A 14,098-nucleotide genomic window follows, 5' to 3' on the forward strand; every position below is an offset into this window, starting at 1 on the left:
TCCACATATCACACATCCGGTTTTAAACCATAGTAACTATTTGCTACGGTTTAGTGCTAAAATATTTTCTTTGATTATTTCCTAATATATTTTTAATTTTAGGTAGTGTATACAGTAATACCTCGTCTTACGCTACCCTGACTTACGTGAACCCAGAGTTACGCGACTTTCAAATCTTGTTGATTTGTTATTTGATATGCGATTTCTTGTCGATTTATTATTTGAGCGCCACACAATCGTTTAGTTATCGACGGACGACAATAGAATTACCAGCCACACACTATTGCTCATCCAATGGATTACATGTTTAGACTTTTCACACGGAATCAGCGATTTTATTTTGTATTAGATATTTCTTATCTACAGTTTTGTCTAATGGAGTGGGTGTTTGTTACTTTTATAAAGGGATTTTTTTGTTTTATATCTAGGAAGACTTGAAAGAGTAATAATGTCATCCAAACGAAGTAAAACTCATCCGCCTGTATCAAATAAGAAAAGAAAAACGTTATCTTTGGAATGTAAACTTTACGTAATTAAAGATTTTGAAGCAAAAATGAAATTTTGTGAATTATCGAAAGAAGTTTGATCTATCGAAATCGACGGTCAGAACAATTATAAAGTGCAAGGAAAAAATTCTCGATGCTGTAAAAAGTGCACAATCTTTGAATTCCACCATCGTACGTAAACGTCATGGTATTATCGCCGATATGGAGACAATGTTAAAATTATGGTGTGATAATCAGGTGAATGTGAAAAATTGTCCTATTGACCAGAACACAGTGTGCTCCCAAGCTAAGCTAATTTTTGATAGATTGAAGGAGGATGCTGAAGAAATCGCTAAAGGTGAAGAGTTTAAAGCTAGTAATGGTTGGTTCAGCCGATTCAAAAGTCGCTGTAATTGACATAGCATTGCAGAAAGCGGAGAAGCGGCAAGTGCTGATAAAGTAAATTGCATTTTTTTAACTTCCGGTCCCAATTAAAATAATTTATATACATATATATACGAAATTATATCCCGACTTACGCCAATTCGACTTAAGCGATTATTGCTCGGTCCCACCTATCGCGTAAGTTCGGGGTATTACTGCATTTAATTTTTGTTCAATTTTTTACATGTTACAACTGAGTTAGAGTAACATAGGAAAAATATTGCTAAAAGAAAATAACTAAAAAACAACATTTTTAATCGAAATAATAAAGTTTTCCTCCAAAAATTTGATTTACGACACTTTTCCCAAAAGAAACAATAAAACACATTGGTGTTTTATGGTCGCTTTTTGAATTAACACGTTGCGTACTGATGTAATGAGTTAAGACTTATACTCTGAACTTTTTTTTTTTATTGACATCCCAATTTATTACAATCTGCCGTTTTTTACAAAGTAATAAGCATTAAGTAATATTTTTGTCGGCTAAGCTATTGACATGTCGCCAGTGTTGCCAATCGGCGGATAATTATCCGATTTGCGTACCTTTTTGAGAGTTGTCGTATCTTCTTCGTATCTTTAAATAAATCGGATATTTGCAGATATTTTTCAGTGTATCTACCATCAACTAAAACTTTCTCATCCATATATTCCCAACACCAACAACACATTAATTTTGTTTGGTTACACCCAAATTTTTATAAATAGCCTATACTGGATGAATGTTAGTGACATCCGATACTTTTCATCTTTTGACAAAAGGGACATGTGCCGAATCTTTTGTTTAGAATTTAAATGCACAAGTGCATCCACTTAAGGCATACTAATCCAATTCAAATTTCAAAAACCGTCTGCCGTCCGATGTTATTTATGAGTTTTTAGTTTTTAGTCGTTAAACTTATGAACGCTAATTCACGCACGATTTTGTTTTATTTTCATTTTATGAAGTGCAGTGCTTAAGTAAACGTCTCGTCTGTTGAAATAAGTTTTGGTTTGTGAAAATACTTTTTTATAATGGATAAATGGTTAATAAAAAACGTTAAGGTGGGTAAGGTACTATGCAGAAAAGAACTTTCCGGCACAGAAACGTCACTTTTCTGCACACTACTGTCAGTTATTCTGTGAGAAAATATTAAGTTTGTTAACTAAAATTGTGCAGAAAAATGCATTTGGAATAGTGGTTGTAGAAAAATATACTTATTTGAAACCAGTAATATCTAGATATCTACTAATGAACTCAAAAATCCTTCAAATTTTTTGCCTATAAAAATTATTTAGTCGGGCATTAATGTTGAACGCACCACGGGTATTATGGATAATAACTTTGATACCTTAATAACTACAAGACTGTCAAATACATTTCTATTGTTTTAGTTGTAATAAATCTTTCGTTGTTAAAAGAGCGTAGGTGCAAAATTTCGAACCAATAATCTTTAAACGTATTCATTTTTTTCGAATCCTGAGAATACTAATAAATATTTTTTAAAAATTTGAACGCTGAATGAAAGATTACATTATTACCGAGGGCTGAAAGTCCCTTAGAATAAACAAAATGTTTCTTTTGAATGAGATATTTGAAATTAAAAATCACACTCAATATTTTCTTTTCCTTTTACCCCTGTAACATATTAGAATAAAAATTATAGAAGTCTTCAGGGACTTTTGGCCCTCGGTAATAATATAATCTTTCATTCTGGGTTTAAATTTTTAAATAATATTTAGCTTTCTCAGGCCTCGAAAAAAATAATGTATTTTAAAAGCATTGCCCAGAAATTTTGCGCCTATGCAATTAATGTAGCTGTAGTTTATTTTGTATTGATTTATTTATTATTTATTTTTCCAGTACCTAGTTTTAGAGGTAGTTATTACGTTTTAATAAAATAATATTTAAAAGTTTTTTTTTACTTAAATAATTATAATAAATTAATATAACGATCCAAATAATGAAATATTTAGATTTATTTATTTATTTGAATTTAACACTTACGATAATACAAAATACGAATAATATAATAATAGTAAGTAAATAGTATTTACATACATGAATTAGGTAATAATCAGCTAGGATACGAGATTTTCATCTATAAACGAAAATTTTTAAACTGTGAAATAGAGAATCCAGTAGATTAAAGGGCCGGTTGTTCGAACGCTAATCAGAGATGGAATCAACTGATCATTATCAAATATTTAATTACTGTCAATGTCAACTTTGATTGGGTTGCTGAAAACATAATTGATTACAATTATGAGATTAATTGATTAATTAATCAATTATGTTAATAATTGTTACGTTAATTGATAATTAATAATTAATTAATCAATCAATTATGTTAATTATCATAATGTTAATTGATTACAATCAACTCATTGGCGTACGAACAACGGATTTTGTTATTTGATGGTTGTTAAGGGGACTAAAAGAATAACATTGGCAACATTGATTTTAATAACAGAAAAAATTTTAACCTAGCGTACCTTTTCGTGACAAATCGGATATTTTTCGAGCGATCATCGGATAATCTAGAGAAATGCGATTGGCAACACTGCATGTGGCGAACATACCCATTAATATGCCGCTCTTAATGTTAGTCTAATAAACTATTATTGGTTCTGGGAAAACATAAATAAGCACTACACTTGTTTTTAGCTCACACTAAATCACTAGTCACTTTACGTTGTAACCTGCGCACTGCACACATCTGCATCAAGTTCCTTGCTAGGTGGTTTGGGTGTTCCCGCAATCGGTCCTTGTATTTTTTTATTCGATGTGTAATTTCTTCCTTTACATAAGTTACCTCTGCATCTCGATGTACGGCGTTGTTGGTGATATACCACGGTATATTTAAAATCATCCTTAGTATTTTGGATTGGAACCTTTGTATAATTTCTATATTAGAATTTGCGGCTGTTCCCCACAGTTCTATGCCATAGGTCCAAATTGGCTTCAACACCGCTTTGTATAGGAGTAATTTATTTTGTGTTGATAACTGGGATTGTTTTCCTATTAGCCAGTATATGTCTCTCACTTTATGGCCCAATTGTTTTCGCTTGGAAAATATGTGTTTTTTCCAGGTCAGTTTTCTATCCAGGTGAATCCCAAGGTACTTTACATCATCTTTCTGTGGTATTTGTTTGCGGTTAATACATACAGGTGGACAGGTTCCTCTACAGGTTGTAAATGTTACATATATCGACTTTTGTTCGTTTGGTTTAATTCTCCATTTTTGTAACCATTTTTCGACTTCAGTTATGTTATTTTGTAGTAGTTCTGATGCGATGTTTGGATTCTTGTTGGAGCATAAGATCGCAGTATCATCTGCAAATGTAGCTGTTGTTGTGGCATCGACTTTTGTTCGTTTGGTTTAATTCTCCATTGTTTGTAACCATTTTTCGACTTCAGTTATGTTATTTTGTAGTAGTTCTGATGCGATGTTTGGATTCTTGTTGGAGCATAAGATCGCAGTATCATCTGCAAATGTAGCTGTTGTTGTGGCAGGTGATGTTGGAAGGTCGGCAGTACAGAGTAGGTACAGGACAGGACCCAGTACACTTCCCTGGGGGACACCCGCTGTTATGGGTTGGAGTTCTGATATTTCATTGTCGTATTTGACTCTAAAGCGTCTATTTGTAAGGTATGACTTTAGTAGTGTGTAATAATTTAGAGGCAAACAACTCCTCAGCTTATAGAGCAACCCCTGGTGCCATACCTTGTCAAACGCTTGTCCTATGTCTATGAACAGGGCGGAGCAATATCTGGATGCTTCGAGGTCTTTATGGATTCTGTTTACTATTCGATGTACTTGTTGAATGGTAGAATGTTTCTGCCTGAATCCAAATTGGTGAGTTGGAATTATTCCTTTGTCTTCTAGGAGAGGCGTTAAGTCTTGTTAATAAAAGTTTTTCGAACACTTTGGATAGCACTGGTAGTAGACTGATGGGCCGGTATGATTCTACCCTTTCAGGTGAATTGCCTTGTTTTAAAATGCGTGTTATTTCGGCTACTTTCCATTGTGGCGGGAAATAGGTGATTTTCATGATTGAATTGAATAATTGTGTTAGATATGTATTTGATTTACGACACTTTTCCCAAAAGAAACAATAAAACAGATTGGTGTTATATGGTCGCTTTTTGAATTAACACGTTGCGTACTGATGTAATGAGTTAAGACTTATACTCTGAACTGAAATTATTTTCATTAACATTAACTTAGACGTTCATATATCCAATGGCATACATGCGAGCTGTCCACACATTGGTGGAGGCACTATGTGGCCATATAATGGGTTTGTTCGTAGTACGATCCAATCGATCAGCAACCGTTGCCAACCATCAGACGCATGCGCAGTTAACAGTTAGCGCTGCGCAGTTAACAGTTCGAGTTCGTAGACTACGAACGCGCTTGCGTCTGACGGTTGGCAACGGTTGCTGATCGTTCTACGAACAAACCTAATGTGATTATATGGCGTATTACATTAAACATGCCACAAAAAACAGATTCCAAACCTTGTTAAGCATATACTTAAAGTAGTATATTAAATAATATAAAATAGCATATTTTATGTGTTTTTAGGTAGGTATCAAATTTCAGTATTCTGAGATCAGTTTTCATGTTCCATGAAATGGCCAATCAGCACCGGCAGAATTTTTTTCAATAAACGGCCAGTTAGTTGAAAGAAAAAAAAGGACTCTATTTAAAAAAAAAATGTTTAATATTCGGACTTTATTTATTTAATAAAACCCCATGGCGTTAGTCTGGAATATATAAATTATATTTTTTAATTTAACATACTATAATAATCTTATACAATTTTTAGGTGATATTTATTAGAAAATACTTTGTATTGTATTTGACTAATTTTTTCTTTTGAGTCTTTTTTATTTTATGTCAATAATTAATAAATATTTGTTGAAATTATCCATATTTGTAAGTGTTAACTGATTACGTGCACTGGAATTGGAAATATTCTAATTGCTTAAAAATAATTTTTTTACAGATGAAAACAGTCAGTGTTGCTTTAGTTCTATGTTTAAATGTTGGAGTTGATCCACCAGATGTTGTCAAAACACAACCATGTGCCAGACTGGAGTGCTGGATAGGTAAGTAATTAGGAGTTCAATAATTTTGATTTAGGCCTTAGTTAAGAAAATTGTTTATTTTTTATATTTACTATGTATAATGGCATCTTTAAGTGTGGTACTATATGGATTTGAAACCTGGCAACTGAATAAGCAAACAGAAGTTGCTTGCACTGAAAATGGACTTTTGGCGAAGATCGGCCTGCATCTCTAGAGTCTCACACATAATGAATGAACGAGTATGAGATATTATGAATAGGACATAATAGAAGAAATCCAAGAAAAACAATTTTGTTGGTATGGCCATGTACAAAGAATGGAGGAACATCGACTCCCAAAGCTGATAATGGAATAGCAACCCCCGGAAAGAAGTAAAAGGGGCAGCCCGAAAACAACCTGGAAAAGTGGAATCCAAAAAGCAATGTCTGAGAGAGATCTAAGACCAGGAGATTGGACAGATCAACGCGGCTGGATACTAGGAACCTGAAGGCACATTGCACTATAAACAGGTGTTATACTATGTATCTCTCTCTTCAATTCTGAGCCCCTGGAGGGAGTGTAGTGGTCAGCGTGATGTCATATATTGCCCATCTCTAAAGATCTCTGTTTCTGGTCATTTATTTTAACTCATGCATAGGTTTTTTGCAAGTTCTGTTATTTGATCAATCAATCTTGTTGGGGATATTTCTCGTGATCTTCGGCCTTCCACCTTTCCTTGTAGTATAATGAGTCTTTCCATGTCTTGTGTGTTTGCTCTCATAACATGTCCAAAGTATTTTAATTGTTGAAGATGGACTTGACTGGAGAATCGTTGGCTAACTTTTAGCTCTCTTAAAATTGAATTATTTGTCCTACAGTTGGTCCAAGGAATTCGTAACATTCATCTCCAACAGAACATTTCCGTGGCATCTATCTTTCTTCTTTCCGATTGCCTCAGGGTCCAAGATTCACATCCGAAGGTCAGTATTGGGAATATTAAGCAGTTGATCAACCTCATCTTTAACACTCTTGAAATTTGACAGTTCTTCCATATTTTGGTCATTTTTGCTGTCACCAACTTTTGCTAGATCACATTTACGTTTAATCTCATCCTGTAATCAGTGGCGTAGCTGAAGATTGCGGGGTCCCCGCGACAGTTTTTGTGGGCCCCGTATTATAAACATAACGACAACTAATAACAGTATAATTACTAAAATATGTGTAAATGACAATATTTGGCCTTTCTTTAATAAGTCTTAATTAGTTTATGAATAGACATTATTATACATGTATCTTAATACAACAAAGCTATTAGTAAGTTGTTGCAATATTATATCTAAATTTGCATTGAAAATTCCACACCTGCAATTTTGAACCAATCAAAATACGTTATTTTGACAGATCACCATGGCAACGGAGGTATTTTATCGGAAATTTTTTGCTCGTGGGGTACCCAACAGCGAATTATAGTGGAAATTTTTTGACGTTTACAATAACAGAACATTTTTGACAGACTGGTTTTTATTTGTTTACATAATTTAGTTTTGATTCATTTTCTATCACTTGTAGTTACTCAAAACTTATGTAAAATTGAAGAATATACTATTTTCTATCTTGAAATGGTATTCCCATGCAACTACAATGAGTAGAAATTACGAATTTGAAAGCCTAAATAATTGCTGACAAAGCTATGGCGCGCTATTAATCTGTTCATGCAGCTTTGGATTTTCAAATGCAAATTTGGTGTGGAATTTTCTTACCGAATACCACGCGAAGTCAAATTAATATCCGGAAATTTTTTTTTTGATCATGAATATTTTTAGAAAATTTCCCTCGTCTGCCACTCGGGAAATTTTCAAAATATTCATGATCTCAAAAAAATTTCCGGAAATAATTTGACCTCTAGTGATATTACTAGTGAAAACATTAACTACAAAACTTTTTTTGCTAAAAGTTATTTTTTCGTCACAGCTGAGCTCATCGTAAATTTTTTTATACGTTTTATCCGTTTTAAATTCCCACGTTTTATCCGTTTATATTTGTAATACCCCACTATTCTGCTATTCCTGCTGCTTTTGCTAAAGTTTCGGAAATCGAATTTCTCATTTCTATTAGTAGAAGATTATGACGAGTTTTTTTTTAAAGTTGAAGGGCAACCGTTACCTCTGCCGTTTCAGATTGCAAAAGTGTTGATGTTAGATTAATAAAGTTAAGTATTTTAGATTGAATAGTAATGTTAACGACAAATTCAAAATTATTCATATGGTCTAATAATGCATTCACTTGTAATTTTTCATCGTTTTTTAGAGAGCAATTTTCGTTAAAGATTTCATTACTTGTCGGAAAGCTCGACGAAACCCATAACAGCATCATGTCTGGATGACCACCGGGGTTCACATAACCTTTTAAGTGTTGGTAAACGCGATGGATCCAAAGTTATAATAGTACATAGTACATACTATCTTTTAATACTTGCACTAAAAACACATAATCTTTTAATTAGCTATATCCTAAAAAAACCAGTTCCTGTACACCAACAACGGCATCATTCACCACTAGGTTCAGATTATGGGATGCACATAATGAACATAGGAAGCTGTTTTTTCAATGTCAGTTTTACGCCTGAATATACGCCACTCATAACCCTTGTCCCATCACACCCCTTTCCTCTGCAGTTGTGTACGGAAACGTGCTTTGATTGTATAAATCTTAAAATTTCATTTACAAGACCTTCTGCACTTTGGTCTAACATGCGAATAAATCCCAAAAAACTTTCAACAACTTCTGCTTTAGAAGACAAGAATAAAAAACCGCTAAACGCCTTAAAAATGAGTGGCGCATACAATATTCCAGCTACAAAAGACCTGATATGAATATTAAGTGGCGCGAAAATGTATTTTCATTTTGATGTAAAACAAAATTCTAGTTTTATTTTAAAATATTTTTCCATAATATTTGCTAAATTTGAAGTAAACGCGCCACAAAAGAGTAACTTTGATACAGTTTGAATTTTGAAACTCTTTTGTGGCGCGTTTACTTCAAATTTAGCAAATATTATGGAAAAATATTTTAAAATAAAACTAGAATTTTGTTTAACATCAAAATGAAAATACATTTTCGCGCCACGTAATATTCATATGAGGTCTTTTGTAGCTGGAATATTGCATGCGCCACTCATTTTTAAAGCGTTTAGCGGTTTTTTATTCTTGTATCAGGAGTTTTTCAAGGTTATTTATAAATTAAATGTATGAAGTTGAATGCAATGTTGCTCTATTACTCGTTAAGCTTTATAAATGGTCACCTTTGTTGCATTATCTCCCAAATGATCTAGTGTCCATCGAATGTACACTAGATTTTTTTCTATTCGAAATAGATTGAAAAAAATATTGAAATTACCGGTAAATGAAGTCGGATTGCCTGTTGCCAGATCAAATTTAGCGTCGTAATCACTACAACTACGTAAACCATTTCGGGAATAATCGTTAATTGGATTATACTTTTGTAGCTTAATAATTTCTAAATGGCTTAACCGATTTTGATCAGTAAACATGAGTTTGAAACGTATTTACCAGTACTATCTGATGGATCTAAGGTGAAGTATGATAACTGAAGCTATTACAGGAATTATTGAGCTTGAGAAACCGTTTTTCCCGTAGGAAATAGATTTGATCATACTTATGAAGCCTATAACTTAAAAATTCGAATTTTCCCGGATATGACGTATACACCGTTAGATTCTTCTAGAGTCCTTCTACAAACGCTCAGTTATTGGCGCAATTCGTAGGTTGAAATTTTGAGTAATTGTCGAAAAACCAAAATTTTCAAAGTATAGTTTTTCAGTCTTTCGGCTATACTGAGCCGTGCGTATGTCTGATCCTGACGGCTTAGACACCATTTGAAAGCTTAACATTATTGATTTGGTGTATTTGCGGTTCTCCTGTCTCTTTTTGATCCGAAGATATATACCCCCAAAAATATGCCGCTTTGTACCTACCAAGTCCTCTAGCTGGCTTATGGGTGGTCAAAAGTCACAAACTACACCGGTTCTGAATCGGTTCTGACCCTCTCTTCAAACACAGAAAAAAAAATTCAAATCGGTTTAACTTTCAAACACACATACATATCCACAAACATTTTCCCTTTTTTATATAAAAATTGAGTCATACTTCTGAGCTCGGTAACTTTTAAATGGTATAACCGATTTTCAAAATTAGACATGCGTTGGAAAGGTAATGATCAGTACTATTAGAAGCCGCAAAGGTCGGACTTAATTTTTGAAGTTTTTGGGAGTTTTGGGGACGAGAACGAAAAACAGACCCTAAATAGAAAGGGCCGTAAAATCCACACCCTTGGACCAAAATGGATAGTTGACATATGAATGGGTGAGTCTTTTCCTGAACTTTAAGATGGGACTTGGCTCATCTTTCAAATCAGTCAGATTTAGAAAATCGAAAATTTTGTGTATATATGTTCACTGGCGAGAACTGCCGTTCTCTGGTAATAAATTATTTTCATCACAAGTTACATACCGGATAATAAAATTAAGCTGATCGTGCTTCGAAATATCTTGAATAGTATCAAGAATTATTGAATAAAAACAATTTTGTTTAATTAAATTAATCAATTTGTTTTCAGTTTCTTGAGCCAGCAAATTTATAACTTCGTTTTGTATTTGGGGGCTCAAGTAATTTGTTTTTTTTTAGTTATTGTTTTTATCGATTAATTTAGCTAAAACAGGATCATATTTAGCTAGTAAAAGAACCACCAACAAAAAATTACCTTTTTGGGATTCACTTTCATCTAAACTACCAACATATCCACGAAAGTATGAAACGCTAAATTGCACCCGAAAAGAGTTACGTCAATTACCCGCTTCATTATTTCCTTCCAAATTCCCTATTTTGATGGTTATTATGAAAATATGTTTTGGTCCCCAATTTAAAGAAAGAAGAAGTATTAACACATTAAACGCCACGTGAGTTGTATTTAACTCTCGCCTTGTTTGGCCCAGGCGCTCAGTGAGTTAAATATTATTCACATTAACATTGAGATTCTCAACGTGGAGCCTGGAGGCACAAACAAAAAATTTTAATGTGGCCGTTAATGTGTTAAGCTTGAAGGCTTTAAGGGGCCCCTCCTAACGTCGGGGCCCCCCACCTTGCGGGCCTGTCAGCTACGCCACTGCCTGTAATGACCCTGTGTTGAGCTCATAATAAAAATAGTTCAATAACTACTCAAACCGGTCAATTGTGGTTATGTATAAGTATTATATTAGTTGATAAACTCTGTTGAACAAAAAGGCAACATTTTTTAAGTATTACATATTTTCAAAAGTATTGTTAATAGTGAAGCAGACAGCACCAAATAGTTAGAATAAATTACCCATTTTTTAAATAGATTTATTTATATTTCAATATTCAGTATTATATTTGTAAAACAAGTATGTCTAGCCACTATAAAATTTAGATAAACATTTCAATCATGAATAGACTAGTAATGAATGAATCACTCTGAATGAATCACAAACAGTCTCTGAACTTAAGATTTTTAGTATGTGTTAAATAAACAAGTTTATAAATAAGTTTATTGAAAGTTATCAGGAATCACACTTTTAATTGAAAATGCAGCACTTTAAATTCAAAAATTTAAAATCACACTTATTTATATTTACCCTATCGTGGGGTTTTTATTTCCATGTGAACAAGTAAGTAACTTAACTTCGTATGTCCTAGGTTTTCACCCAACGCAACGTGACCAAAAGTAGAACTGAAAGTCGATATTTGAACTCTTCATGTAACTTTGCGTCAATTATAGGTTTTCACAAATTTTGAGTCATTTTTGCCTAACTTCCGGTATTAACTTCTTAACCAGAAATGACATTAAAATCAGAACTAAATATTTGAACACCACGTTTCAATATGCGATGATTGATATATCAATGTGGCACTTTCGATTTCACTTTTTAAGCAGAAGTGATATAAAAACCTGAAGTATACATTTATTTTCGTCTTGTCAAGGCGTGTCAAGTAATACACTCAGGTGCAAAAAAATTGATCCACTATAACTTTGGTCATTTTTGAAGTTTCGAATTTCCTAAACCTGTTGTTGGATTTAAGTGATTTTTTTACCACGTTATAGCCTTATTCATTGACAATATCCCTGTAATAATATTGTTGCTAGACAGTCAAATTGTCATTGTATACCGGGTGTACGAATCAAACTGTGCCTTTTTCTCAAAGTTCGCATCACCCTGTGGACTATTCTAGCATTTATAAAATACTGAAATTAAAACCTAACTATAGCCCCAGGTTTTCTTAACATTTTGTCTTTCGATTCATTCGCTTATATTGGATAATGAAAAAGTTAGGTACTTTAACAACTGGCCATGTTCGTCATCAGTACAGGGTTTTTTTGAAATAATTGCTGCAAACTTTAAGGGGTAATTTTACACATGAAAATAATGACAGTTTGTTCAATATTTTTTTACAAACTGACAATTTATTTATTGCTTTAAAACCAGTTGAGATATATAAATCAAATTTGGTGGGTTTGAAGACGTAGTTATTGCACATTTTTTGACATACAATTAAGAATTTTATATTCACCATTGGCGTGCGTACGGGTCATAATACTGGTACGGGTCATAATACCCGTTTTGCGCGCCAATGGTGAATATAAAATTCTTATTTGTATGTCAAAAAATGTGCAATAACTACGTCTTAAAACCCACCAAATTTGATTTGCATATCTCAACTGGTTTTAAAGCAATAAATAAATCGTCAGTTTGTAAAAAAATATTAACATCCCGTATCATGGCCAGTTGTTAAAGTACCTAACTTTTTCATTATCCAATATAAGCGAATGAATCGAAAGACAAAATGTTAAGAAAACCTGGGGCTATAGTTAGGTTTTAATTTCAGTATTTTATAAATGCTAGAATAGTCCACAGGGTGATGCGAACTTTGAGAAAAAGGCACAAAAGTTTTTAGTGGATCGATTTTTTTGCACCTGAGTGTATATTGTTTGTATATTTCATTGCTATCAGGATTTTCATGTTCAGTGAATTCAAAAACCGCGAGTAGTAATATTGAACTCATTTCCTGCCAATTATTTCATCACTTCGAAATGAATTTTGCTCAACACAAAGATTAATGGAAACGCCAGAGATGGGAGTATTGAGAAGAATTACAGGAAATACGCTGAGAGATTGAAAGAGGAGTAAAGACCTTAGAAGACAATGTAATGTACAGTGTTAAACGAATGGACTCTAAATAATTAAAAAAATGGTTTAATCACATACGCAGATTGGGGGAGACACATTTGGTCAAAATAGTAGATAAATCACCAATCGGTAGAAGAAGTATCAGCCAACCTCGCAAAAGATGGAGTGACAAGATTTTATGGAGGTATCAATCCGCCAATGAACAACCAGAATAGCTTATAAAGAGAAAGAAGAAGAAAATGCATTTTCGGGAAATGCTTTTTCTTCTTCCTTTTCTTTATTTTCGGAAAATGCATTTTCTTGTTCAATAATGCAATTTTCCTTTCATCATCACTTTAGTTCACAAATCTCTTACGAATCGAATGCAACAAGTTTTATTAAGATGCATCCAATTGTAATAATTTGGTAGGTTTATGCTTCATTGCCTTGCCAATTATTATATTTCTTTGTTTTTAGTCTTTGTTTCTAGTGTATTGTCAATAATGTATAAAAAGTAATATTAGTCATTGGGCCCACCATTAGGACAACTTTTTTTGGAAAATTTACGGGAGGGGTGTTTCCTAAATATAGAGGTTTATTAAATTTTGGTGTGTCCGGCAACTGGAGTACCCTAAAAAGTTTGTTGGACAATATTACCAGTAAATTTTAAATATTTTTATCAAACAATCCTGCAAAAAAAAAGAATGTGTGTGTATTTTGTACGCACGTAAGAAATTATGCTTCTATTATTATGATTTCAACGAAATTAATATACTTAACAGGTTATTTGTATTTCATTTAAATATTAAACTAACTTTCTTTACCTACCACTTTTAAAATTTTTTTATTAAAACGATACCAAAAATATAAAAAAAAAAGAATATGAATCGTCCGGGATTTGAACCCGGGATCTCT

General features: G+C 33.0%; 1 protein-coding gene across 1 annotated transcript in view; it reads left to right on the top strand.

Annotated features, from left to right (window-relative positions):
* The window catches only part of LOC114327435 (regulatory-associated protein of mTOR), a 178,324-nt gene that overhangs the window by 6,638 nt on the left and 157,588 nt on the right, over positions 1-14,098 (top strand). Inside the window, exon 2 of the mRNA XM_050646849.1 lies at positions 5,922-6,024. Coding sequence (XP_050502806.1) covers positions 5,922-6,024 — 103 coding nt within the window. The remainder of the gene's footprint in view (positions 1-5,921; positions 6,025-14,098) is intronic.

This window comes from Diabrotica virgifera, chromosome 3, assembly GCF_917563875.1.
Source record: "Diabrotica virgifera virgifera chromosome 3, PGI_DIABVI_V3a".
NCBI lineage: Eukaryota > Metazoa > Arthropoda > Insecta > Coleoptera > Chrysomelidae > Diabrotica > Diabrotica virgifera.